General features: G+C 49.3%; 1 protein-coding gene across 1 annotated transcript in view; it reads right to left on the bottom strand.

Annotated features, from left to right (window-relative positions):
* DLGAP2 (DLG associated protein 2) overlaps positions 1 to 24,816 on the bottom strand; it is a 590,155-nt gene that overhangs the window by 224,150 nt on the left and 341,189 nt on the right. Inside the window, exon 4 of the mRNA XM_043454559.1 lies at positions 3,802 to 3,834. Coding sequence (XP_043310494.1) covers positions 3,802 to 3,834 — 33 coding nt within the window. The remainder of the gene's footprint in view (positions 1 to 3,801; positions 3,835 to 24,816) is intronic.

The raw sequence follows: 24,816 nt of genomic DNA, 5'->3' as shown, positions 1-24,816 counted from the left end.
AATTTTTATCCAAAGCATACAATTAAAAAGCTAGGATCTCAGAGCCAGAGGGGCACTGGCTGTTGGCATTTGAGAACCGACACCCCCATTTCTGCAGAAGGGGCTGGAAGCTGGGAGGGGGCGGAGAATGCTTCTCTCTGAACCCTCTGATGCCCAGTTTTCTAAAAGCAACCTTATTATTTTCCTTAATTGTTGAGAGGCCTTAAAATCTCAGGATGACACACTCTCAATTAAGGTATAAAAATAGTGTGGAAATTTCCATCGTTTATAGTCACTAGTAGGGAAAATCTTGAATATTTGCATTTAAAAAAACATAATACTACAAATACAGGGAAAATTCTCTCCTTTCTTTTTGTTTTTACTCAGGGGTTGTGAAGGGAGAAGAGGTATTTTGGACTCATTCTATTTATAATAGAACATTGGAGTGTATATGTTTATCCAAAATTTGAGGAGCAGTATGCAATTTCTGTTTTTAAATGATCAAAGTAAAAAAATATTCAGATTAGAAAGAAAATCTCTCACTTCAAACTCTGTGAGATTTCCGTTTTTGACCTTAATCTTGTTTTTGGATTGGCATTTCTACAAACGACGTTTTCCCAGTGACCCGATGGACACGTCGCCACAAACGGCCCACTGCTTTCAAGTGACCATCTTAAGGCCTCTGTCACTGAAAAATCTTTCTTTATAAAATCCATCATAACATTTCTGTAGCACATTCCTGCATGCCAGATTTATACCGTAAGAGCCTATTTCATTTCTTAGTTTTAATTGGGTTAAATGACATAAACGTAAGACACTGTCGTTATATTACAGTGGATTTTAAGTGAGTTCTCCTCAACCCTGCCAGGCATCAGGATCTGTCTTCCCACCTCAGAAACTCTCTTAGGAAGGAGAGCAGGTCAAACCACAGAGTGTAAACAAATACACAAGTCCATGAACAGATGGCTATGGTCCCACCACTGTCCACAATTTTCTTGGTGGTCTTGTTAATAAGCAAGCGGTAACATGCATCTGTCAATGATGTTTGAAAACCACCATATACCCTAAATTATCTCCCTGCATTACAGTGATGGATTATGTCATGAAAACCTTCAGAGAGCCTTTCAATGTCAAGGAAACCTTAGAAGGTGACCTTGCTGTATGACATCCAGTTACTTCCAAGGTCTAAATGGCAACAGGAACCATTAGGAAAATGACACAAGTTGAGATGGTCTAATTTATTAAATTAGTATAGAAAATTATGTCAACAAATAGACTGCTGTTAGTAAACTTTACACTTTTTCTTTTTTGGAATGGGTCCTCATCCTGGGTAAGTCGGTGTAACGTGAATCTGGTTCACTAAGTTCTCCTACACGTTCACACCCCACCTCGCAAGCATTCAGAGTTGAGTGGTCTCTATGTTCTGGGTAGAAAGGAAGATTCCAATAAATAACAATAAATTCCATTAAACATCCTCATCTCAGAAAAACACAGTCGTTCAAATCTCAGAAGCCTTGCGATGTAGAGAGTGTAAGCAACTGGCATGTTGAAACTGTGATCTGCATTTTATACACAATTAAACTTTCACGGTCTCTGGAAAGCAGGCCTCCGCAGTGCAGGAACCCACAACCTCAAAGTCCTGAGGTCCCCAGCCTCCCACAGCTTGGTTCCCAGTCTCACTGGCATGACAGATACTATCATCTAAGGCAACGCTAACTATTCAGTCTGGATCCAGGAACTGCTCTCTCCCAGAGAACTCATCATTAAAATGCAAATAGGTGTTTCCTACTTGACTGGTTTAGTGGTGAAACGCTGTTCACAGCCCCGACAAGAAAGGGAGCTCCATCAATTGATGCCTTAACCTTCCGGGTGTGATGAGTGCATGGGCCCAGATCTGGGCCCGACATCCTGCCGCCAGCCGCTGGCTCTGATCCTTGCTTTGCAGCAGGCTTACGAGTTAACTGATAGAAGCTGCTGAAGAAATTACGAACAAAAAAGCTGATTTCAGATTCTGCTCACTGCACCCAGCCAGCCCTCACTCAGACTAATTACTTAAATGATTTAAAAATGTATGAATATTCATATGATCGTGCTTTTCAAAAAATAAAGCACAGCTGAGGCCGTGCCATTCAATCTTTCCTGCTCTCTGGTGTGGAGCAATCCCACTTGCGTGTCTGAAACCCTGAAATGACTGAGAGGGGAGGAGTTCTGCGAGGGGTCAGCCTTGGTCCCACGGCCACCTGACTGCAGCCTGAGACCACCCTGACCCTCAGGGACCCTCCGGCTGGATGGCTGGGGTCACTCTCACACCAAGTAAAGCTGGACTCTGATTAAACATCCACAGGCCCATCTGCCCCAGAACAAGGACAGATGTGTCTCCCCTCCCCCAGCAGGTTCCCCTGCTGGGCTGACAGCGCTCCTGACCTGGACCTCGGGTGGACCTCAGGCAGGTGGACGCAGCCATGAGCTCGTCCTGGTCAGGCAGGCCCGGGTCAGAATGTAGGGCTGGGCCTCTGCCTGGACCTGGGCCTGGCTCCACCGTGCTCTGCTGCCAGCCAGCCAGGGCTCGCCCACTCCATCCTGCCCCCCGGGCATCCATGGAAACACCGACACCCCCGACCCAGCCTGGATTCCAGATGACATACGTGCCTGAGTCAGCGCTTCACCCCTCCCTGCGCGCCAGGCTCCGCCGACTCCACTCACCCGCAACAACCCCATGCACACCGTCAGCCCACGAACACAGACAGCGGCTCACGGCAACAGGGAGAGTGAAACTCAGCACGGGTTTGCAGACACCACCAGGTACAGCAGCTTCACGCCTCAAGACTCCTGCAGTGTGTGTGGCACACACTTCCACAAAAAGTGGGAGCACAGGGGACAAGGGGATTAGATGGGAGGCCCAGGCATGGGCTCGGCCCATGTGGGGATGACAGCAAGAAGCTGAGACAACAGGAAAAGACACAGGACACATTGGAGAACGCCATCTGTCACCCCCAGCCACCCCAGGACACTTGCAACCCCCAGGACCCCTGACCCCCTACGACCCTCAAACCCCCACGACCCCTGGCATCTCCGAGGTTCGCACATCATGCAGATGAAACCCGCTCCAAGCCGTCATCCGGGAGCAGCTTCCCCGACCTTAAACCCCGAATGCTGTTTGGCCCTGGAAACGCCAGGGCCCAGATTTCACGTTTCCGTAACAGTGACGCTTAAGACATCGGCGTCTGAGCTAACCGTAGCTCTGTGTGAGCACCACATGATCCTCAAACAGCACAGAACAGTTCCAAACAGTCCACAAAACCCAGGTAGTGCAGTGCTTGATGGAATTTTCAAGTTAACCTCTTGCTCACCCTTTCTTCAACTTGTGGGCAGACACCTTGGTGGCGTGATCCCGTGTGTGGATGGAAGCCCCGTGGGGGAGACATGCCACATGCTGCTGGGGGGGGGGGCCACTGCTCGGACTCTACCCTCTCGCCTTCCAACCCTGACAACTAGGAAGGAAGGGCACCCAGAGGCCTCCTTTCATGTGAGGGCTGTTGCACACCAGCTAATTTATCTAAAGCCCATAAAAACATGTCTCAAACATTTCTGAATCCACATCTGAGTGCTGTGGTCCGGGAGCAATGCCAATTCTCCTCTGGAGACAAGCACCTCCTGCCCAGCGCCCGTCCCATGCTCGGTTCTGATTCTTCTCCTCACTTTTTCCATCAAACACTGCAAAGACCAGGCTACGGATCTGTAACCTGCCTCCGACGGGCTCCACAGTGTCCATCACAGGATAGGGTGTGCCCACCTGAGGCTCGTGGGACAAGGGGCACTCACCTTCCGGCTCTCCGCAGAGGGTACACTGCGACTCTGCAAACAGAACAGACAGAGACATCAGTCAGTCCCGGCTCATCCACAGACTCAGACTCAGGGGCAGCCTGATGGGCAGGTCTGCAACCTGGCCGCCCCGGCAGGACGACCAGCTCTGACCTTGCATCTCGGCAGATTTCACTGTAAAGAAACCACTGCTGCGGGTGTTTCACATGATACAGTTTAAACGACAGCAACTGTGCCATATGCACTGCACACACCAAACACACGCTCACAGTTGTGCACGACTCATATCACTCAGCTGGAGTAACAGCAATGTATTTATCACTTAATTTCAATATTGAAAACTGTACTTTGATTACAACTCTGTTAGATCTCTCAAGCACAAATAATTATGAGCAAACGTATAAGGCCGTGTTTTAGTAAAAACACCCAAATGGACAAGTACCGAGTGCTCACAAAGCAGGCCCACGACTGGGCGCCAGGCTCTGCGGGAGGTCCCGGGACCCCTGGGGACACTGCTGCGGGCTGCACCTTAGCAGGAGCCAGGCACCTGGGAGCACAGTGGAGGCGGGGCTGCGGGGCCGGCCCCCCAGACCCTGCACAGAGGGCCTCCTTTTCCAGAAGAGCCGTAGCCTGGACAGCAGAGCTGGCTGCACACAGGACTCTCAGCCCTGGGGTCTCTCCCCCTCCTCTTCCCTCCAAATCCAGGCGCAGGGGAAAGCCCCGCAGGGCAGATATAACACCCTCTCCCCAAACAGAGGCCAAGGACCCACCGTGAAGGAGCCCACCCTCCCCAGCTCACCAGGAGCTCCTGCACCCCACCCTCTGCACGCTGCACACACTCAGCTGCTCTGTGTAGGTGGGGCCGCCAGCACCCCCTGCATTTAGGGACATCCCAGGCCGCAGGGGCTCTTGTCACCGTGACAAGGGTCCAGGTGGCCCATCTGCAGGGACTTCACCACTGAGAGCTGACGATGAGGTGGGGGAGGGGCAGCCACAGGGCAGAGGGCTTCATGCCTAGCCCCACCCTCGACCCTGACCCACTCTGCCCCTGCTGCCCTGGAAGGGACCAAACAACACTAGGTTTTTACTCGGTACAAGAATCGTGCAATGATAACTGAATTTGCATCAAAACTGACCCACAAATTCAAGACATTCTCAGTGGACTTCATCTCCATAGGTTATTATGTTGTATGTGTTCAAAGCTACCCCACAAGTTGAAACCACAGTAACAGCACGATGATGATGACGATGGTGGCCACTCAGTAACTGACACCCTCAGGGAATTCAGATTCTGTGAACCAAAGATCATTCTTCAGTTCAAAGAAGAAGTGGGGAGATGGTATTAGTTGAGCCCGTGGCATATTAACTTCTCCAGAACGCAAGTCTTAAGCAAATGCCATTTCAAATTCGAATTATTAATGCATCTAGGCCTTAGCCTTTAAAGAATCGTTTCCAGCAAGATCATAAGAATCCGTCATCCGTGTGTCACACCCAGGACATGCAGTGGCTGGTCCAGCACTGTGTGCACATCTGACAGGTTCTTCTCCTAAGGGTCCAGCACGGCCTTCTGCCACGAGCCGCAGGCCCTGGTAACAGGAGGCAGTGAGGGCCCGGCACATCCCGCAAACGCCTCCCGGGTCAGCCGGCCCGAGTCGGGGAAAAGGTGCCCAGAGCACCTGACACCCCGCAAGCTGGAGGGAACAAGTGGGCGCCGGGAGTGCCGAGCCCATGTGGGCCTCATCACCAGGGCTGTGACCTCCAGACATTACCATCTCACCATCAGAGACACACGCCAGAATAACAACTGGCCCCACATGGTGACCCAAGTGGACGGCGGGCCGTGGACCTCACTGTGACGACACCCACTCTGAATTTCAACACTTACTGCCTCTCTGAGCACCTCAGAGTCGTGGCCCTGGGCCCCCACCCAGGGACCCCTACCTCTCGTCTGGGTACAAGGGCCCGCAACACACGGACAGAAGCCCCACCAGCGCTGGGGCTTCACTGGTAGCTGGACGCACGGGGCGGATGTGCACACACGGCAACGCGAGCACACACTTAGAGCCTGTCCTGCCCGGGGGTCCTGCCCAAGCTCGCAGAGAAGGAGCTGATGTAACACAGATGTCTCCCGAGCAGCAGCGGGGAGGCTCGGGAGCAGGAAGGTCCACACACGAGGTGTCTCCCCTCCCAAGGGTGCAGGTCAATGGACTTGACAGGATCCTGGACACCGTCAGCTCACAGGACACCCACGTGAGAACACTGACACTCCCAGAAATGGATGAAGACCACCGAGTCCACACCTCCTGTAAATTCCCTGTCACCTGACAGGAATATCTGCGCCCCAATTACACCCCATCCTGTCCGGCGCCCTGTGTACAGACAGGGGGAAGGCGGCCTTAGAGACGCCGATGTGGTTAATGTCACAGAGGCTGGACAGCGTGCGGTGAACAGTAGCAGCTCAGAGGAGCGGAAATCACAGCTAGGCAGTGGGAAGCTTCCCAGGAACTGACTTAGGAGGTGAACAGTAGCATTGAGGCTTCCCTGGCCAGGGGCAGAGAGAGACAGAGGCACCAGGCCCAGGCCCCGAGGCCCCCACGTGGGAAGTCACAGGAGAGGCCACAGCTCTGGAGGGAGCGGGATGCTCAGGGCTCGTGTCGTGGCAATGAATGGCCTTGGGGTAAGCAGGTGTGGCTCATGGGGGCCTTTGGGGGTCGTTTCTCCCAAATAAGAGGGGCTGTCAGTGCCTGCGATCTGGGACCTTCCTCTCCTCCCCAGGGCTCAGTCGGCAGTGGGAGGAGCCATGGCAGAGAGAGAAACTGGGCTCCTTGGTCTAAACCATGAAGCATCTTAACCGAGGCAGTCTGGGGAGGGGCGGGACGGTCCAGGGATGAAGGGAGGATGTAGGAGGGTGGAAAGAGTGATTTGGCACCAGGCAACGCAACAGAGGGGGTGCAGCGTGGACCCCTGACCACGGGATCAGGGGACCTAGACCCTGGGGACACTGGGCTGCTGATGGGCTTCACGTCACTAGGGATTTGCTGTGAAGCAGCTACCTCACAGGCAAGTGTGGATGCGGATGTGGCCACTCAGGTGGGGGCTTTCCCTGACTTGGAGAGGTCTGTGAAGGCCCTGACCCTCCAGCTTGGTTTCCCATCTGGTCCTCGTCTAAAAGGTGGGTTGTGCTGCTGCTTAAGTGGATTGAACATGCATAGACCAGGCACTGAGTGGGGCTTTGCAGGTGAGGTTCTGGCCCCGTGTTTCCAAGCTTCTGCCTCCCTGTGCTCACACACCTCTCCAAGCCCTGCGCCAGCTGATCACATCCTGGAATCCCGTGACAGGAAAGGTGGGATCCCGTGGGCCCACAGGATTCTCTCTGTGTTATCACCTTCTTCCCCAGAGACCCCGGGTAAAGACTGCGTCAGTGATGAGGGAATAAACGTGCTGCATTGTGAGCTCATCATCATTAGTGTAGAGTCTCATTTAAATTAGGAGACGACTGCACTCACTTATGCTAATTGACACGAGACAGAGAAATCTGTCCCAGCTCCAGGCGCACCCCGGAGAACCTGCCTGTGCCCACGCTGCAGGTCTGGCCTGCTGGAGCTAGTTTGCTCTCCTGTGCGAGTGCGCCCGTGTTCTCATGCTTCCGCGGAGAGGGGCACCGCTGTGAACCCAGAAAGCGTTCTGTGGTGGAGCTGCTTGTCTCAGGCCTGTGAGTGAGTCAGTCACCTCCCCCTTCTCCCACCTCCCCGCCCTTCTCACGAGGTGACGGAGGGGTGAGCTGGCAGCAGCTCCCCAGGGAGCCCCGGGGGGACAGCTGATGCTCAGAAGCCCTGCAGGCGCCCTGCCAAGCTCTCTGGCACAGACTCGTGAGGCCACCAGGGCTGCTGGCAAAGCCGACTTCAGGATCACTAAGAACAGGGCAGCCCTTTCCTGAGGCTGCTTCTTCCCATCAGTGCTCTATCGGCAGGAAGCAGACTGGGTCCTGGGGCTCCAGGCAGGCGGTTGGCTGGAAGAAGGGCGCAGGGTGCAGGGCACCTGCTGCCGCAGAGAAGGGTGGCCTGGGAGACCACAGCTGGGGTCGTGGTCTGAGCCGGGGGCATGGCCTGGGCCGCAGGAGTGGCCTGGGCAGGGGGCGTGGCCTGAGGGGTTGTGTGACCTGAGCTGCTAGTGAAGCCTGAGCTGAGACGTGGCCTGACCGGGGGGCGTGACCTGAGCTGCAGCGTGGCCTGGATTGGGGGAGTGGCCTGAGGTGGAGGGCGTGGCCCGGGTGGGCAGGGGCGTGTCCTCAGAGGGCTGGGCCGTGGGCTGCCCTGTTCTTAGTGATCTTGAGTCAATAATGACTGGGCGTGTGCCCAGTCTGCCTTCGCTCCCCCAGGCCGGGAGTGAAGGGGATGCGGGCCCTTCATCTCCGAAGCCTCAGGGCAGCCGGGAGTCAGGATACAGGATGCTCCGTGTGCTTTCACGGGGAGGAGGTCCACAGCAAGAGCCCCGCAGGCAAAACACCCCTCGAATGGAACCAGGCATGCTTCCCAGACACGCAGAGGGCACGGTGATACGGCGCTCACTCACCCGTGCACTTGGGGTGATGCTGTGTGACTCAGGACAACATGGAGCAGCTATGACGACACAACTCAGTGCTGATATGATACCATGTGATGCGGTAACACGACATAGAGACACACATTCAGGCATGACATGGCTGTGTGACACCACTACATGGTAACACACATAACATACATGATGACACAACTATGGACAATATAGGCTCGATGACAGCATGACGATAAGACAGCACAGCTTATAATAACATGACAAAAGGACAGCATGACTCTGTGGTCACACAGGACAGGTCACAGTATGGCCCAACAATGACATCGTGGTATATATGACCATAAGACAAAAGGACTATTTGAGGATATCACCTGACAAAATGTAATAGCTCAAGAAACCTGACTATTCATCAACAAGGAACACGTGAATAAATCATAATTTGTTCATTCTATGAAATCTTGTGTGCTAAAATGGAAAAAGTCTGAATTGTTAAAAAATAGAGGGTCAAGGGTTGAACACTGCTTCTCATTTCCAATTACAAAAGCACGGTCTTTAATATCATTCAACAAACATGTACATAGAGCCTACTGGGTGTGAGAATTTATGCTGGGTGGGAGGCACTGATAATATTTCACTGTGACACGTGGTCCTGTGTATTCATAAATGTATCGGGAAGCCTAGAGTGGTAAACAGCAGATTTCACCAGAAGCTATTTCTAAGTAATAGCAGTGTACAGCAGGAGGCTGGTCCTAGGGGTTAGGTGGGAGACAGAGAGGATGAACTGAGTTCTTGGTGAACGTGTGTGAATTTGTAATGGGAAAGGCACTCTTTAAAATGCACACAGGTTAAGAATAAAGGAAAACAATATTTCTGGCACAAAGTCCATCTATGAATATTAGCTGTTAATATTACCATCATCTGAGTTTGTCTTTGTTCCAATTTCAAATACACACGACACAATTTGTCTATCAAAGGGGGAGCAGTGGATTCTGCCCCCAGGGCTGGTCCAGCAGTGAATGACATCACCACGTAAATCCTCCCTCAAACCTCACACATTCTGATCAATCACCAAATGTTAGGAGTGCCCGGGGTTGGCAACAGTGACCTGGGTTTGGCAGGAGAAGTAGGACTTGTCTAGATGGTGGAACCCTTTCAGGGAAGGATAGCATATGTCTCTGGGGAAGGAATCACACAAGTTTGTTTCTAAGCATTTTCAAAATATTTTATCAAGAAGAAGACTGCTGTGTGCAGTGTCTCTCACCTGCTTTGGGAGCCACATCACCTGTGAGCTCACACCTCTGCTCACCCCTTTCCAGCTGTTAATGCTCCCCCCCCAACAATGCCACGGATGACTTTGCAGTGTTTCTGGGGAGCTGACCTACCCTCCAAGGAAGCCTGATTTAAGGAAGTTCAATGATTTCTTAGAATCTCTCAGGAAAAACAGGGTCCTAAGATTATTCAATTCAGATGCATGGTCACTGCCAGGCAGAGATGCGCTGGGACGCCAAGAGATCCAAGAGTTTGTGTTCCCAGTGTAGCACTGCCAGGCCACTCTATTTTCACATCCTTTTTATCTGTGAATTCAATGCTGCTTAGGACTTCAATCTTATTGATTCCCAGGACTCCTGGACACAAGTGCCCTGATTATTTTTCTTCTCTAACATTAATTTTTATGAATATAGTTGCTTCACAGTGTCGCGGTGGTTTCCACTGCACAGCACATGGAGCCGGATGTATGTATGAACATATGTATGAACACATCCCCTCTTGCCTGGATTCCTTTCCCACTGAGGTCACCTCAGAGCACTGAGCAGAGTTCTCTGGGCTCTACAGTAGGCTCTCATGAGTTATCCATTTTATACATGGTATCAGTAGTGTATATATATACTTCTTTCATTCAGCCAGGAAGACAGATGCCCAAAGAGATGAAGGCATTCTCCTCTGGCTGATCATGTGGGCAAGCTGGCCATAAGGACCAGGGATCTATTAATATTTCTGGGTGACAGACGCTCCTGAGATGCAGCCATGACACCTAAGGCTTCTGGACATGGGAGGCTCCTGCCATTTCCTTTCTCAGCACTGACCAAATACTCAAGGGCGCGAGCAGTCCTCTCCCCTCAACTCCACTGTCCTCACAGAAATGGCATGAAGACGCTATGCTAAACTTAATTTCTTGTTTTCCAAGGAGCTGCCCCAGTTCAGTCTCTTCAATATCACAAGCTGCCATAACAACCTCTCTCCAAAAAACATGACGTCCCCCAGGCCCTGCTCTTGACCCATTGCTTGTCTCACTTCTCAAAGCTTCTTTGGGTGTGTTCACTTAATTACATGACTTGAAGGACCCGTCATGTATGCTGACGACATTCCCCAAGCTCAGATGCACAGACCCAGAACTGCTGGTGCTGAAGGCCCCCGGCCCCTCTAGTGCCTGCTGCCAGCAGAGATGCCACTCCCACCATCTGAACCTGGAGAGGCTCCTGTGTTTGCCTCCTACCCACGTCCACCCCATCGCTGCACCAAAGTCCCCACGCTGGTCATGCTGGTCTCGGCCCCATCTCTCATCGAGTCTCACACCCTCCTGCGGACCAGCCTCAATCAACACACCCCACTGACCAGGTGCCCTGAGGTGAACCAGCTACTTCTTCCTATGGGCCCTGAGGGTCTTTACACTTCAGTCAGTGGTTTAGGGGGTTGTCTCCCCTCTACCTGGGCTGTGCGGAGTCCACAGCTGGGCATTTCTTGCACTCATACCAGGTATTTCTCAGAATTAGAAGTCTTTGAAAATGGAGATTCCATTCCTCCTTTGAAGAGGGAATCTCCCCAAGGTTTACACTGTACTATAATCAATCCCTATTCATCAATCTAACAGTATAAGCTGACATTCCTTATGTAGTTGGTGCCACACCAACTATATTTACATAAATATTCAGTCATTCATCTGACTAATATCTCCATAGGGACCTAGTCACATATATATGTACACACATGCATACATCCATACTAAATATATGAGCATGTATATGAATGCAAATATGTGTAACTACATAATACATAAGTACAAACATAAATACATACATTTTTATACACATGTAATTATATAAATGCTTCTCCTGTCTGTATGCCTTCTGTGCTCTGATTGGCACGGACACAGAGATGGACACCTACACACACGCACATGCATGTGTTTGCACTGGGAATCCTTGTGATGTAGAATGGCACATTCATAGGTGCTCATAAGCATTTAAAGATACTTTGAGAGATAGATGTTCAGTCAAATACCATATCTATCTCTGATAATCTCACACAGAAAATAAATATTAGCCTCCTGGGACTTGACCTTGACAATTTCATCATTGTCAAACTAAAGGAAATTTGTATGAAATACCGAAAGGACCCAATAGTCTGCAACCCTGTGACAACACAGGAGACCCAGGATGGGCACCCAGCAGGAGCCCCTTAGTAACGAGGGGTCCAAGCTTGCTGCAGGGTGACTTTCAGTTCCCTGAGCCGTAAATGCCTCCACTAGAACCTTCTGTAACAAATATCCTTGCCCCGACATGAGAGTGTCCTTAGTTTGTCCCGAAGTGTCAGCAAAACTGCACTTCTTTTGAAGCCTCTTCCTTTGTTTGTGGCAAGGCACTCATCTGTTACAGCAGGACTCACAGGAGCTGGTAAGCGAGGGGCTGTTCAGCACCACGGACAGAGGCGGCTACTTACTGTCACGTCTGGGCGTTACTCAGGCCCTCACACAGAAAGAGCTCCACTGCCAAAGTGAGAACATCGTTCGCCAGGTGACGGCTGTCACACTTCAGTTCCACCTGAATTGGTATCTTCTATTTTTTGACTTATCATAACCTATTTTCCCCCATTTTTGGCCTGTGTATGCAGTGGAAGAAGTTGAAAGGGACTTAAACCTACCTTAAAAACAAAAAAACAAAAACCACTACAATACTGTAAAGTAATTAGCCTCCAACTAACAAAAATAAATGAAAAAAAAAAAGCTTCAAAAAAAGTATAGAGTCTTTAAAATGCTTCTGAATTTAGCTTGAATTTATTTTTCAAAGGGAACAAGTCTTTGTGATAGTTTAGACTGTATAAAATCTCTCTCTAAATTGGAGCCAAACATAGCTACAATGGAAGTCTTGTCGCCAGATCTGAGAAGCTGAATGTGATTTAAAATATGGGCACCCAAACCATACTCCATGCTGCACCCCAATGCACAACAGTGTGAGTGGCCCCACAAATTCAGAGCACCTGCATGGTGAAGAGGCTGAGGAGGAACAGGTAACATCAATACTGAGGAACAGAGGAGGGGAAGAAGGGTGGAAGTCTGAGCAGCAGTTGATCCAGAAGCATCACCACTTCGCCTTTTCAGGAACACAACTGTGATTAGTAGGAAAACTGTTTTTCTACTTCCAGGTTTTATTGAAAATTTCTAGGACTCTTCCATTTTTAGATTAGCTCTCTGCTTCATTTACCAACTTCATTGGGGCCACTTCCTGAACACTGAAGTGACCAAATGCTATGCAGTGATGACCAAGTGTTTAGAAGACATATAGAAATCCTACTCATAACACACTTAGAATATTTAGAAGGTCAAATGTGTTCATTTGAATTGAAAGGTAGTTATTGACAATACATAAGTAACCAGGAACAAATTTCAACAAAAGCTTCAATGTGGAAATTAAAAGTGTTCTGATGCTATTAGTAGGTCCATTTCCTAAATGACAGGGCCGTCACCTCTTAGCACCTCCTAGCACGGAACAGAAGCACCTACCCCCCAGGTTAAACCTGAACCACACCAGACCGCTCGGTGCTCACAGGCCAAGCCAGGCCCCTTCACCCGGGCCTCTGCACATGCTGAGGGGATGGAGTGCATCCTTCTGCTCCCCCTTTGAAAATGACTGCTCGTTCTTTTTCTTCAGTGATTTTTTTTATGATGACAGATCTATTCAGATACCATTTGTGTACCATACAATTTTCCCACTTAATTCAATGATTTCTAGCATATTTACAGAGTTTCACGGCCATCACCACAATCAATTTTGGAGTATTTTCATCCTGTACCATTTAGCAGTCAACCTCCTGTCCCTCATCAACTCAGCCCCTGGAAGTCATGCCACTAATCCAATTCTATATAGATCTGCCAATTCTGACCACTTCATGTAGATCAGTTCTATAACATGTGGTTGTGATAGGTGACTGGCTTCACTTAGAAAAATGTTTTCAAGGTTCATCCATGGTATAGCCTGTGTCAGTACTTCCTTCTGTTTGGTTGTTAAATAGTATTCCATTTAATGGATATACCATGATTTATTTGTCCATTTCATGGTGGGCACTTGAGCTATTGATATTTTGGGCTATTATGAATAATGCCTCTATAAACATTTGTGAACTGGTTTTTGAGTGGACATATGTTTCATTTCTCTTGGATATATACCATGGAATGGAACTTCTGGTACTAGGCTAATCCTATGTCTAGCATTTTGAGGAAATACCCTCCTGTTTTCTGAAGTGGCTACACCATTTACATTCCAGTTCAGTTCAGTTGCTCAGTCGTGTTCAACTCTTTGTGACCCCATGCACTGCAGCACACCATTACCAATCCCAGAGCTTACTCAAACTCATGTCCATCGAGTTGGTGATGTCACCCAACCGTCTCATCCTCTGTCATCCCCTTCTCCTTCTGCCTTCAATCTTTCCCAGCATTAGGGTCTTTTCCAAGGAGTCAGTTCTTTGCATTAGATGGCCAAAGGACTAGGGTTTCAGTGTCAGCATCAGTCCTTCTAATGAATATTCAGGACTGATTTCCTTTAGGATGGACTGGTTTGATCTCCTTGCAGTACAAGGGACTCTCAAGAGTTTTCTCCAACACCACAGTTCAAAAGCATCAATTCTTTGGTGCTCAAACTTCTTTGCAGTTCAACTCTCACATCCATACTTGACTACTGGTAAAACCACAGCTTTGACTAGATGGACCATTGTCAACAAAGTAATGTCTGTGCTTTTTCATATGCTGTCTAGGTTGGTCAACAAACTATGGAAAATTCTTAAAGAGATGGGAATACCCACCCACCTTACTTGCATCCTGAGAAATCTTTATGCAGGCCAAGAAGCAACAGTTAGAACTGGACAGGGAACAACAGACTGTTTCCAAATCAGGAAAGGAGCATGTCAAGGTTGTATGTTGTCACCCTGCTTATTTAACTTATATGCAGAGCACACTAAAGGTCCTCGTGTGCACAAGGTTCTGTCTGTGCCCTCCAAGAGCCTGCTTCCCAGTCCCGTGTAAGTTCTGTAATCAAACCCCACTGGCCTCCAAAGTCAAACCCCCTGGGGGCTCTCAGTCCCTTTGCCTGACCCCCAGGTTGGGAAATCTGTTGTGGTTCCTAGAACCTTCTTAACAGTGACAGAGTTTCTTTGGCATACTTGTTCTTTAGTTTGTGGGTCATCTGCTTGGCGGCTCTATGGAGGTTAACGGCAGCCTCCTCCGAGAGGCTCAGGCCACAAGCTGTGACTAGGTCTCCTGCACCCCGCCCCTGCCGTAGGCCACTGCTGACCCACACCTCGCAGGAGACACTCAAACACAGTCTGGCTCAGCCTCTGCCAGGTCTCTGGGTCCTGGTGTGCACAAGGTTTTGTTTGAGCCCTCCAAGCGCCTCTGGTGGGTCTGGGATTTGATTCTAAATGTGATTTCGCCCCCCGACCATCTTGTTGGGGCTTCTCCTTTGCCCTTGGATGTGGGGTATCTTTTCTTCGTGGGATCCAACGTTCTCCTGCCGATGGCTGTTCAGCAGTGGCTTGCAGTTCTGGAGCTCGTGCAGGAGATGAGCCCACGTCCTTCTATGCCGCCATCTTTCCGCCCGGTCCTCACAGCAGTTTATGAGAGATTCAGTTTCTCCACAGTCTCACCAGCACTTGTCGTTGTCTGTCTCTGATTGCAGTCATCCTAACAGGTGTGAAATGCTGTCCCATGGTGCTTTGATTTGCATTTCTCTGATGGCTACTGATGTGAGCATCTTTTCAACTGCATATTTGCTCTGTGCACATCTCTTTTGGAGAAGTATCGATTCAAGTCCTTTGCTCATCCTTTTATTGGCTTATTGTCTCTTTTTATGGAGGAGTTCTTTGCAATTGCTACACATAAGTTCTTATCATATATTTAATTTGCAAACAACTTCCCCATTTTGTGCATTTTCTTTTCCCTTTCTTGATGGTGACCCTTAAAACACAAACATTTTTAATTTCAATGAAGTTCAACTAGCCTTCCCCCCCCCCCCCACCTTCTTTGCTGGTGGTTTTGGTGTCACATCTAAGAAGTCATTACTTAATCTAAGATCACAAAGATTTAAGCTTATGTTGTTTTATAATTTTAGCTCTTACATTTAGGTCTTCAATGCATTTTGAGTCAGTTTCTGTACATAGTGTGGTAGGGGCTCTACTTCATTCTTCTGCATATGAATTTTTAGGTATTCCACCACCATCTGGTGAAGTCCTAGTCATTCTTTAACATTTGTTTTAATTACCAGTCCTTCTAGGAAGTCAGCTTTAACTGCTCCATTATGAATTTATGCCTTTCCCCCCACTATTCATGTTTCATCTCTTTCACGTGGGACTTCAGAGGTGAGGACCTGCTCCCCACCATTTATTCCCTTCCTCATTTAACAATTTCCCAAACGTTTTATGCACTTGCTGTGTTGCTGGCCCCAAACCAAGTACTGGGAGTATCTTTTCAGGGAGAGACAAACATGCAAGCAAAACAAAATATGATAGTAAAAGGAAGTGAAAAATGGGAGAGTAACCTCTGAGTTTTCTGGAGGGGTGTGTGTGTCAGGAATAGCTCTGCAGAGACCAGAAAGACTGAGACGGTATTTGAAGCATTGAGGGAGGTTTCCATTCCTTCCTTCCTTCCTTCATTTATTGTGACCTCTCCCCCAGGGCTTACCTTAAGTGATAGCTGCTAAGTCGCTTCAGTCATGTCCGACTCTGTGCGACCCCATAGATGGCAGCCCACCAGACTCCGCTTTCCCTGGGATTCTCCAGGCAAGAACACTGGAGTGGGTTGCCATTTCCTTCTCCAATGCATGAAAGTGAAAAGTGAAAGTGAAGTCGCTCAGTTGTGTCTGACTCTTCGAGACCCCATGGACCCTACCAGGCTCCTCTGTCCATGGGATTTTCCAGGCAAGAGTACTGGAGTGGGGTGCCATTGCCTTCTCCATTAAGTGGCAGAGGTGTCTACAAATCAAGGAATCACAAGGATAAACAGAACACGTGAGCCATGACCCAAGCTCCCAAGGGCAGGTGTGAAGGTCCACACAGGAGAAGATGCCCTAACTCTGTAAGCAGGGATGGCTCCTTGAGGAAGGAGCTAGAGTGACATTTAAGAGGAAACAAGATACAGAGACATTGCAGGGAGAAGGAACATTATATAAGCAAGTGCTGTCAGCCACACAGGTAGGGTGGGGGAGCCTCAGAGAAATCACGGAGGTAACCAAGGCCCGGGGCCAGGTCCACAGTCGGGGCTGTGGCCACGGGTCCAGGCGTTTTCTCCTGTGCCCCGCACCGAGGTCTGAGCAGGCAGCGTGACGCAGTGGTTTGCTAGGGCCTCCCTCCCCGACCTGCACCACCTCCACTCTCCAGCATCCCTGAGACCTGCACCTCTCCCCGCCTCTGCCCACCACCACATGTGCCAGCCCAGCTCTGTGCCTGGGTCCCCAGAGCTCTGCCAGCAAATTGGATAAACTAATTAGTACTTCCATGTTAATTAATTTTCTGTTGTTTATATAAGCTATGAGAGTTCTGTTCTTGTGATGGTCCCTTTAGGTAAGTTTATCTACAAACAAATTAAATCCCATTACACCAAATTACACTGGAATGTCAATCATCAGAGCGAGTCTTAAATGCGTGTCTTTCCCTGCAGCACCCTCAGAGGTAATCTCACACCATAAAGAAACACCTAAAATAGAGGTAACACTGGTAATAGATGCACGCTGTCATATTAAAACTTCAAAAAGATTTATTAGAAAAGTCATTTGAACACTGTGACAGCTGTATTTTTCTCTACATTCCTAAGTTGTGAAAATTTAATCACCAGAATTAACAGTATAAGTAACACTAAACTTTAAAATTGAACAAGGCCAATCTGAGTGTTTCCAGAATTGATTAGCTCTCTACCACTTACATGATTTTTGCCAGCTTAAATCTAAATCACACTCTTGTTCTGAGAAATTAAAATTATACAGTTAATGCAAGCACTTTCTATTAGTTAAAATAGAGTACTAAGTCCAATGCAGAAAAAAAGAATTCAGAAGCTGACTGGTTCGCACCACGGAGAGAATTACATCAGAGAACTCCCCAATGAGCCATATTCTACCTGCTCCTGTGTCCATGTAGGTAGGTGTCCTCAGGGGCAATCTGTAATAACTTCCAGGAAGAAATAAATAATGCTTTAAAATTGGAGGTAATTCCTAAACCCAGTACCATAAAAATCCAGTATTAAAAAAGTGTATGTACCACATTGGTTTATAAACACTGTGTTTCACTTCCCTGGTGGCTCAGTCGGTTGGTTAAGAGTCCACCGGCAATGCAGGAGGCCTCGGTTTGATCCCTAGGTCGGGAAGATCCCCTGGAGAAGGAAATGGCAACTCACTCCAGTGCTCTTGCCTGGAGAATTCCATGGAAGAGCCTGGTGGGGATAGTCCGTGAGGTCACAAAGAGTCGGACATGACTAAGTGACTGACTTTCACTTTTCACCACACTGGTTACGTCACCGTGTACTGACTCACTTGAGAGCATACATGAAGCTCCCACCGAATGATCTGCTTGTTCCAAGTGATGAGTTAATTCTCGTCATCTAAGATTTCCCTGCAGTCCACGGGGTCCCAAAGAGTCAGACACAGAGACTGAATGAGAGCAAAGCTTTTCCATCCACGACGCCCAACGAGACCAAAGTCCTTAGCCATCCCAGTCAGGCCCAGATTACTGAACCTAATTTTTTCTCTTTATCTTTTAAATTATGAAAGTATGATAACACATTTACAGGAGACTTGGAAAATATAGAACAAAGCTACATATGGTTCCACTATATGTTACAATTATTTTTAAGTAGCTAAATAAAGATTTTTAATTGGAGTTTCAATATCAAACTGAAAAAGTAATAGAACGGACAGAAAAGTAGAATGTATTAACAGTAGACCTGAAAAGCACTATGAACCAATTCAATATGATTAAGATTTATACAATTTTCACACAACAGCAGGGTACAAATTCTATTTGAGTTCCCATAGACTATAAACAGGAGACACTGGAACATATCCAGACACATAAAACAAGGTGCAAAAATTTCATGGTTTAAAGGTATTGAAATCATACAGAGTCTGTTCTCTTGTGACTGTGGAATTATGTTAGAGATCAATATCAAGAGATACTTGAAAAGGACTGGTGCTGAAGCTGAAGCTCCAATACTTTGGCCACCTGACAGGGTATACACCTGATGCTTGAGGGCAGAAGAAGGGGATGACAGAAGATGAGATGGTTGGATGGTATCACTGACTCAATGGATATGAGTTTCAGCAAGCTCCGGGAGACAGTGAAGGACAAAGCCTGCTGCAGTTCATGGTGTCACAGAGTCAGACATCAGACATGACTTAGCGACTCAACAACAATAAATTTGAAAATAACCCACATATTTTCAGCACTGAACATAAGTTTAAACCTTGTGCACATACACTTGCATTTCTTATTTGGAAAATGAGGCCACACCCATTTTTACACCCCACTCGCTGGCCCAGAGCGGGTGCTCCATGAGTGTCACGTAAATGCTTAAGAAGAGCAGGAAACCACCAGCACCTGGTACTTTTCCTGCAACTCTGAGACCATAAGCTTTCTGAGAGTAGAAACCCTGTCTTACCATCCTTGTGGTTAATTCTGCCACCATAACACCTGAAAAGTACTGTCATTTTGATTAATTGATTAGCTTGAATCTGCCTTCAAATTAATTAATATCAGGAGAGCACACAGGAAGGAGAAACCAAGGCTGGTAAAGTAACACAACTGAAGTTAAGAAAATACCCTCAGCACTTTTGGTGCCGAGGACCACACTCCTGCTTCTTTCCACCTCACACTTCACTTGCTGGGGAATGGAGCATGCAGGTGGTGCTCAGAGATTCCCTGCCCACGGTTCAGCTGGTTTTATTCTTAGAATTCCAACCAGTAATTATCCTGCTTCACCCAGGGAAAACCGAACAGTCACCACAAACTATCCACAGTCTTCACGGAGATGCTCTAACCACTGGGCCCCTGTGCACACACTATCCTCCCCTTGAGAATTCTCAGCCTGGGAACTCCAGCAAACCAGGCCCCTCCATGGCCTGGGCCGCACGTGGCTTTCAGCAAATCGTATTTTCCCTAATATCAGCCTGTCAAGAAGTCAGCTGATAAGCACGGTTGTATTACTGGGTCTCTCCTCTTCTGCTTCCAGAGAGAGAGAGGAAGCGGAGCTCAGCAGTTTCCTTCTTAGGCAATGATTTCTTTCTGTAAAATGTTGAGCTTTTAGTTGTGCTGTAGAGGAAAGAGAAATGTCATCCACTCACTAATTGGTTCAAAGTCACTCTCCTCCTTCCCACCCTATACACTAGTCGCTGTTACGTCTCACTGTGAAATGAAAAACAGCGTCTCTGTGTCGAATATGTCTCCTCTCTACCTTGATTTCTCATTACTTTCCATCAGCTAGGACAGAGTAGAGTTCACCCCCTAATTAGTTACTACTGTTGACTTCATTCTGATTATGTCCAATTCAAGGAAAATATGACCTTTTTCGAGGGAGAGAGAGAATGAAGTATGGGCAGTTATGAGAGAGGCGGAGCCTAAGGAGGGAATTAAATTTACAAAAAGTACTGGTGGCTCCAGGACACTGGGGGGAAGCCCAACTTGGGTAATGTGGATTATTCCAGAGCCCGCGCCCCCAGTCTGAAGCAGGCATGCCCCCTGCGGTTATTACTTCACATTTAGGGTGACCAACTTCTCCATGCGTATCTGAGAATCCCCACCTGACAGGACCAAACACACCTCTCAAGCCCCCATGGACACACACACACTGCAAATGCACTCCCTGCTGCTCACATGCACGCTCTGGAAACAGAGAAACAGTGAAGAGACTCCTGCCCTAAATGAGTAGGAAACCAGCGTCTAGAACGACGCACCGCCAGCCTCCTTCCTGGTGCTGTGGGCAGTGCGGATCCAGGGCGCCGCACACGAACCCACCCGGGAAGTTTCCCAGACGAGTCTCCCACAAGCCCGCACGCGGACTGCAGCCTGCCGGGAGGACCACTAACAAGCACACTGATTTGAACTCACAGATTCTTTATCTTCACTCCCAATTAGATGTTCGGACCTTGTTCTTCTTTCTGAAGCTGAGACGCTCCACTGACGACCCTCTCACTCCACCCCCTGCGCACCACATTTTTATTAACGCAACAGTGTACCACCCCTTGATGATGGTACAGATGTAGCTTATTTTCCCTTTTGATTTTTGACAACTTTCATGAGGCTCTGAGAAGTTAGCAGGGGAATTTATGAGCAAGACTGTTATCTTGAAATGGAATAGTGCTTCACCTCTAAAGGTCTGTTCCAGTGAATCTGAGTCGGGATGGGGGGTGGGTGCACGGGCCCCAATTAACTTCAGACTGTGAAGACGGACACGGAAGGAGCAACAGCAGCAGATGGTTTTTAATTCATTAGAGAATATTATGTATAATTCAAGGCTAATTAAAAATCTTGACAGTAGGAAGAACAGCAAAGATTCATGTAGTCATTCACTCTGCACAGATTCATCGAACGTCTGCCATGCAGGTGCCGAGACTTGGTCCAGATTGCTGAGTGGAAGGAACACTGTCCTGTCACGGGGAGCCCAGCTGGCTGAGGGCACACGCAGTGCGGTGCCCAATCCTCGGTGAAGGCAGGTCCCCTCCTGCCCACAGCTCCAGATGCAGCCCTGGGGACACAGTGACCTTGGGGTGTCAGACGGAAAGAGCCCCGAGCTAGTTCTCAAGGACATGGGGACATCTCATCACAGGCAGATGCCGCTTGGTCTTATTTGTGGAATTACAGTCAGAGTGACTCCAGGAAACAAAAAAAGCAAACTTCCAGGCTCAGCATCATAGGTGATTTCTCACTTATTTTGCAGTAATTGTGGGCAAATCAACCATTTCTTTTCATCTGCTACTTTTCATGAGAGCAGAGCCAACAGGTGGAGGGGAAGTGATGCGAGGAAACAATGTGTGATGGGAAAGTTCTGCTCTTCAACCCAGCTGTCCTGACTCAGGACAAGACATGGGAACATTCTGCTTGCTAACCCATGCTCTCCTGCCACTCAGGATGAGACACTGCGGGTTGTGTCAGCCTGCCCGCCCCGCACACAGGCCCTGCTCTGTGCTTCCCGGGCGCCCCGGCTCCCCGGGACCACACGCACCCCTGTTGGCTAAGCCGTAACACATCTGCAGAGGTGGGATCACTCCAGTCACAAGAACACGGCCTTGTAAACCTGGAATCTTGGCCCTCCACTGCCCTGACGCCAGATCAAACATGATGTCACATTTTACAGTTTTTAAAGACCTTGAACCAATAAGATACACAAAACAGCAGCAGGCAAGGGGAGGGTTTAATTTTCAAAACTTAACATGGTATTCAGCAGTACAGAAGTTGACTAATTGAATTTACTAAACAAAACCAACTCACTGAAGAAATAGTAACTGAACACATAAGGTGCCCAGCAGGGAGTGGGGCAAGATGCACGTGGCGAATGACAGACTCTCTCCCCGTGTCTCTGAAGCTTAGACTTCAGGACAGGGAACAGGAGCAAACAGTGAGCAGCGGGGCCGTGAGACAGAGGAGCTCCGGAGCACCCTGGGGGAGGGGCGAGGAGGGAGGGGTGCCAGGCACTGCCCCCTTCAGGACACAAACCCACATGTACTGTACGATGTGCTGTGCATGACACGCACACGCGTACAGACGTGCTGCCTACAACACGGCATGTGTGTACAGACCTGCATATACACAGGGTACACATATGCACACATACCCTCAGTGTACACAAGTGGACACCAGGTACCTCTGCAGACCTCATGCACGCACACCTAACATCTATAGTGTACATGTGCACACATACACACACATGCACGTATGTGCATTCCTGTCCTGTCTCTCAGCGGTGGTATCTAAGATCCTATGAATGAAGTCACCTGTTCAGTTATGCACAACCAGTGGGAGGTCTGACCCAGATTCCAGCCCAGTTCTACTGTACTCCATGACTTGGCCTCAAAGCTCACTAACACTCATGTTCCCTCTCTAGCTCCTAGCCACCCCTGTCTCTTCCACCTAATGGCTCCGTGACAGTCTCTGCCCGGTCATGCTGGTCTCGGAAGCTGGTCAGACTCTGTATTTCTTCCTGACGTTTACTTCCTGTCTGCACGTAAGACAGCACAGGGCACGCAGGAGAAGCCACTCTGCGGATGCTGAGATGTCCTACAACACGCGTCAGCCGCCCCGCCCCTGGACAGCGGTCCAGCCCCTTGGGTCCAGCCCCTGGACCCAAGCTCCCTGGACAGCGGTCAGCGAGGAGGGCTCAGAGACGCAGTCTGCGCCACCCACTCCCTCAGTCAGAACCCACATCTCAGTGAGACCCCTGGTGACGGTCAAGCACGCAAGTCTGAGAAGGACTGATCAGCTTGTGTCTTCAACTAAAACAGAAGCCTTTTTAGAGTCGACAGGATTTTTGACACTTGAAATGCACACTCTTAGTGACAGGTTTACAGGGTGAGCATAAAATTTCCAACACAAACACAATGACTCCCTACGTAACTGAGTGGCACATAAACTGCCATCTCGGCCAGCTCCCTAGACTCACACAGGTGAGATGCAGAACAACAACTCTCGGGAACGCTGACCGTGAGAACAAGGATGCTGCTCACCACCGGGATGTGAGCGCCATGGACACAGCCGGTGCCTGTGGTGAGGACAGCGCTGGAGTGAGGGGGTGACGCAACCCTGGCTCTTGGCTCTGCGTCCATCCCTCCTTCCCTGGGAACACGACTCTCCCTGTGGCAGGAGGGGCATCTCCCTGAGGTGGTGGGAGGAGGACAGTCCATCCAAGACGCTTAGATGCATCTCTGCAGGCCTGTTTGGAGCAGCTCAGGGCGGGTGAAGCACACAGAGGTGAGAAGCCGCAAACACCGTCAGGGATGCCTCGTGGCCCCCTCCATGCTCACAGCAGCACTGCTCACCCTGCCCCAGTAACGCAGCAGCCTAAATGTCCATCAGTGGATGGACGGATCAAAAAGGCACGCACATGTTACACACACACACATATACAATGGAATAGTACTCGGTGATAAAAAAGGGGAACCCAACCATTTGGAGTAACATTGAGGGCATTATGTTAAGTGAAATAAGTCAAACAAATGAGAAAGACAAATACTGTATGATCTCACTTATATCTGGGATCTAAACATGCATGCACATACATTCTGTGTGCAAATACCCACAGAAAAGAGATGAGGCCTGTCACCAGAGGTGAGGACAGCTGGGGCTTCTGGAGGGAGGAGGCCAAACTCCCAGCTGTGAGAGGAACAAGCCCAGGCTGTAACTCACAACACAGTGCCTGGAACTAACACTGCCGTGTGACGAGCGACGGTGACAAGAGAATAAGTCGTCTCAACCACAAGGAGAAAATGTTTTCTCCTTTGTTCTTCTTTCTTGTCTTTTTACTGTATCCACGTGAGACGAGGCATGTTGGTGAACTTGCTAAAATCATTGCACAATGTCAAATGTGAATCCAACCGCCATGCTGTACACCTTAAACTTATCTGGGGATCTGTCCACCATTTCCCGATAAGTCTAGAAAATGGATAAAAGCACTGCAAACCTGAGTCTGGGATCCCTGATGTCAGTGTGTCTCTGAACAACACCCCAGTCCTGAAGGTCAAGGTCATGCACCTGCCTGAGGCTTCTCTCCCCCACGCCTGCTCCACGCCTCCGGGAGGTGGAGCCTGGGTGTGTGTGGGGAGCCACACCACCGGAGGCTCTTGCGCGGCCTGGGAGGGTCAGGCGCTGGGAGAACTGGGCGAGCCGGCTCACGAACAATTCACCTTCCAGCGACTCCATCCCTCAGGAAGGAGGACCCAGACAGGGGCTTTGTGATGAATACGCACCGGGGTGAGTGGAAACACTGTGTGTTTCTGGGAACTGCCCTTGAGGAAACAAAGTGGACACGGCCGTCTTGACAAGAGCCAGGAGAAAAGAGGTGGGGCCGTGCTCAGTGACTAAAGGACGGACAGCTCTGGAGCGAGACCAGAAGGCGCACAAGTCCCCGCTGGGGCCTGGGGTGCGAGAGGACGACTCGGAGAGACAGGAGCAGGAGAGAGCCGCAGTGCCCAGGGCCCCTCCGACCGCCCCCGGCCCTGTGCT

The sequence above is a fragment of the Cervus canadensis genome, chromosome 31 (genome assembly GCF_019320065.1).
Source record: "Cervus canadensis isolate Bull #8, Minnesota chromosome 31, ASM1932006v1, whole genome shotgun sequence".
In the NCBI taxonomy this organism is placed as follows: Eukaryota; Metazoa; Chordata; class Mammalia; order Artiodactyla; family Cervidae; genus Cervus; species Cervus canadensis.
The sequence above is the reverse complement of the archived record's forward strand: the minus strand, read 5'-3'. Positions and strand labels throughout refer to the sequence as shown.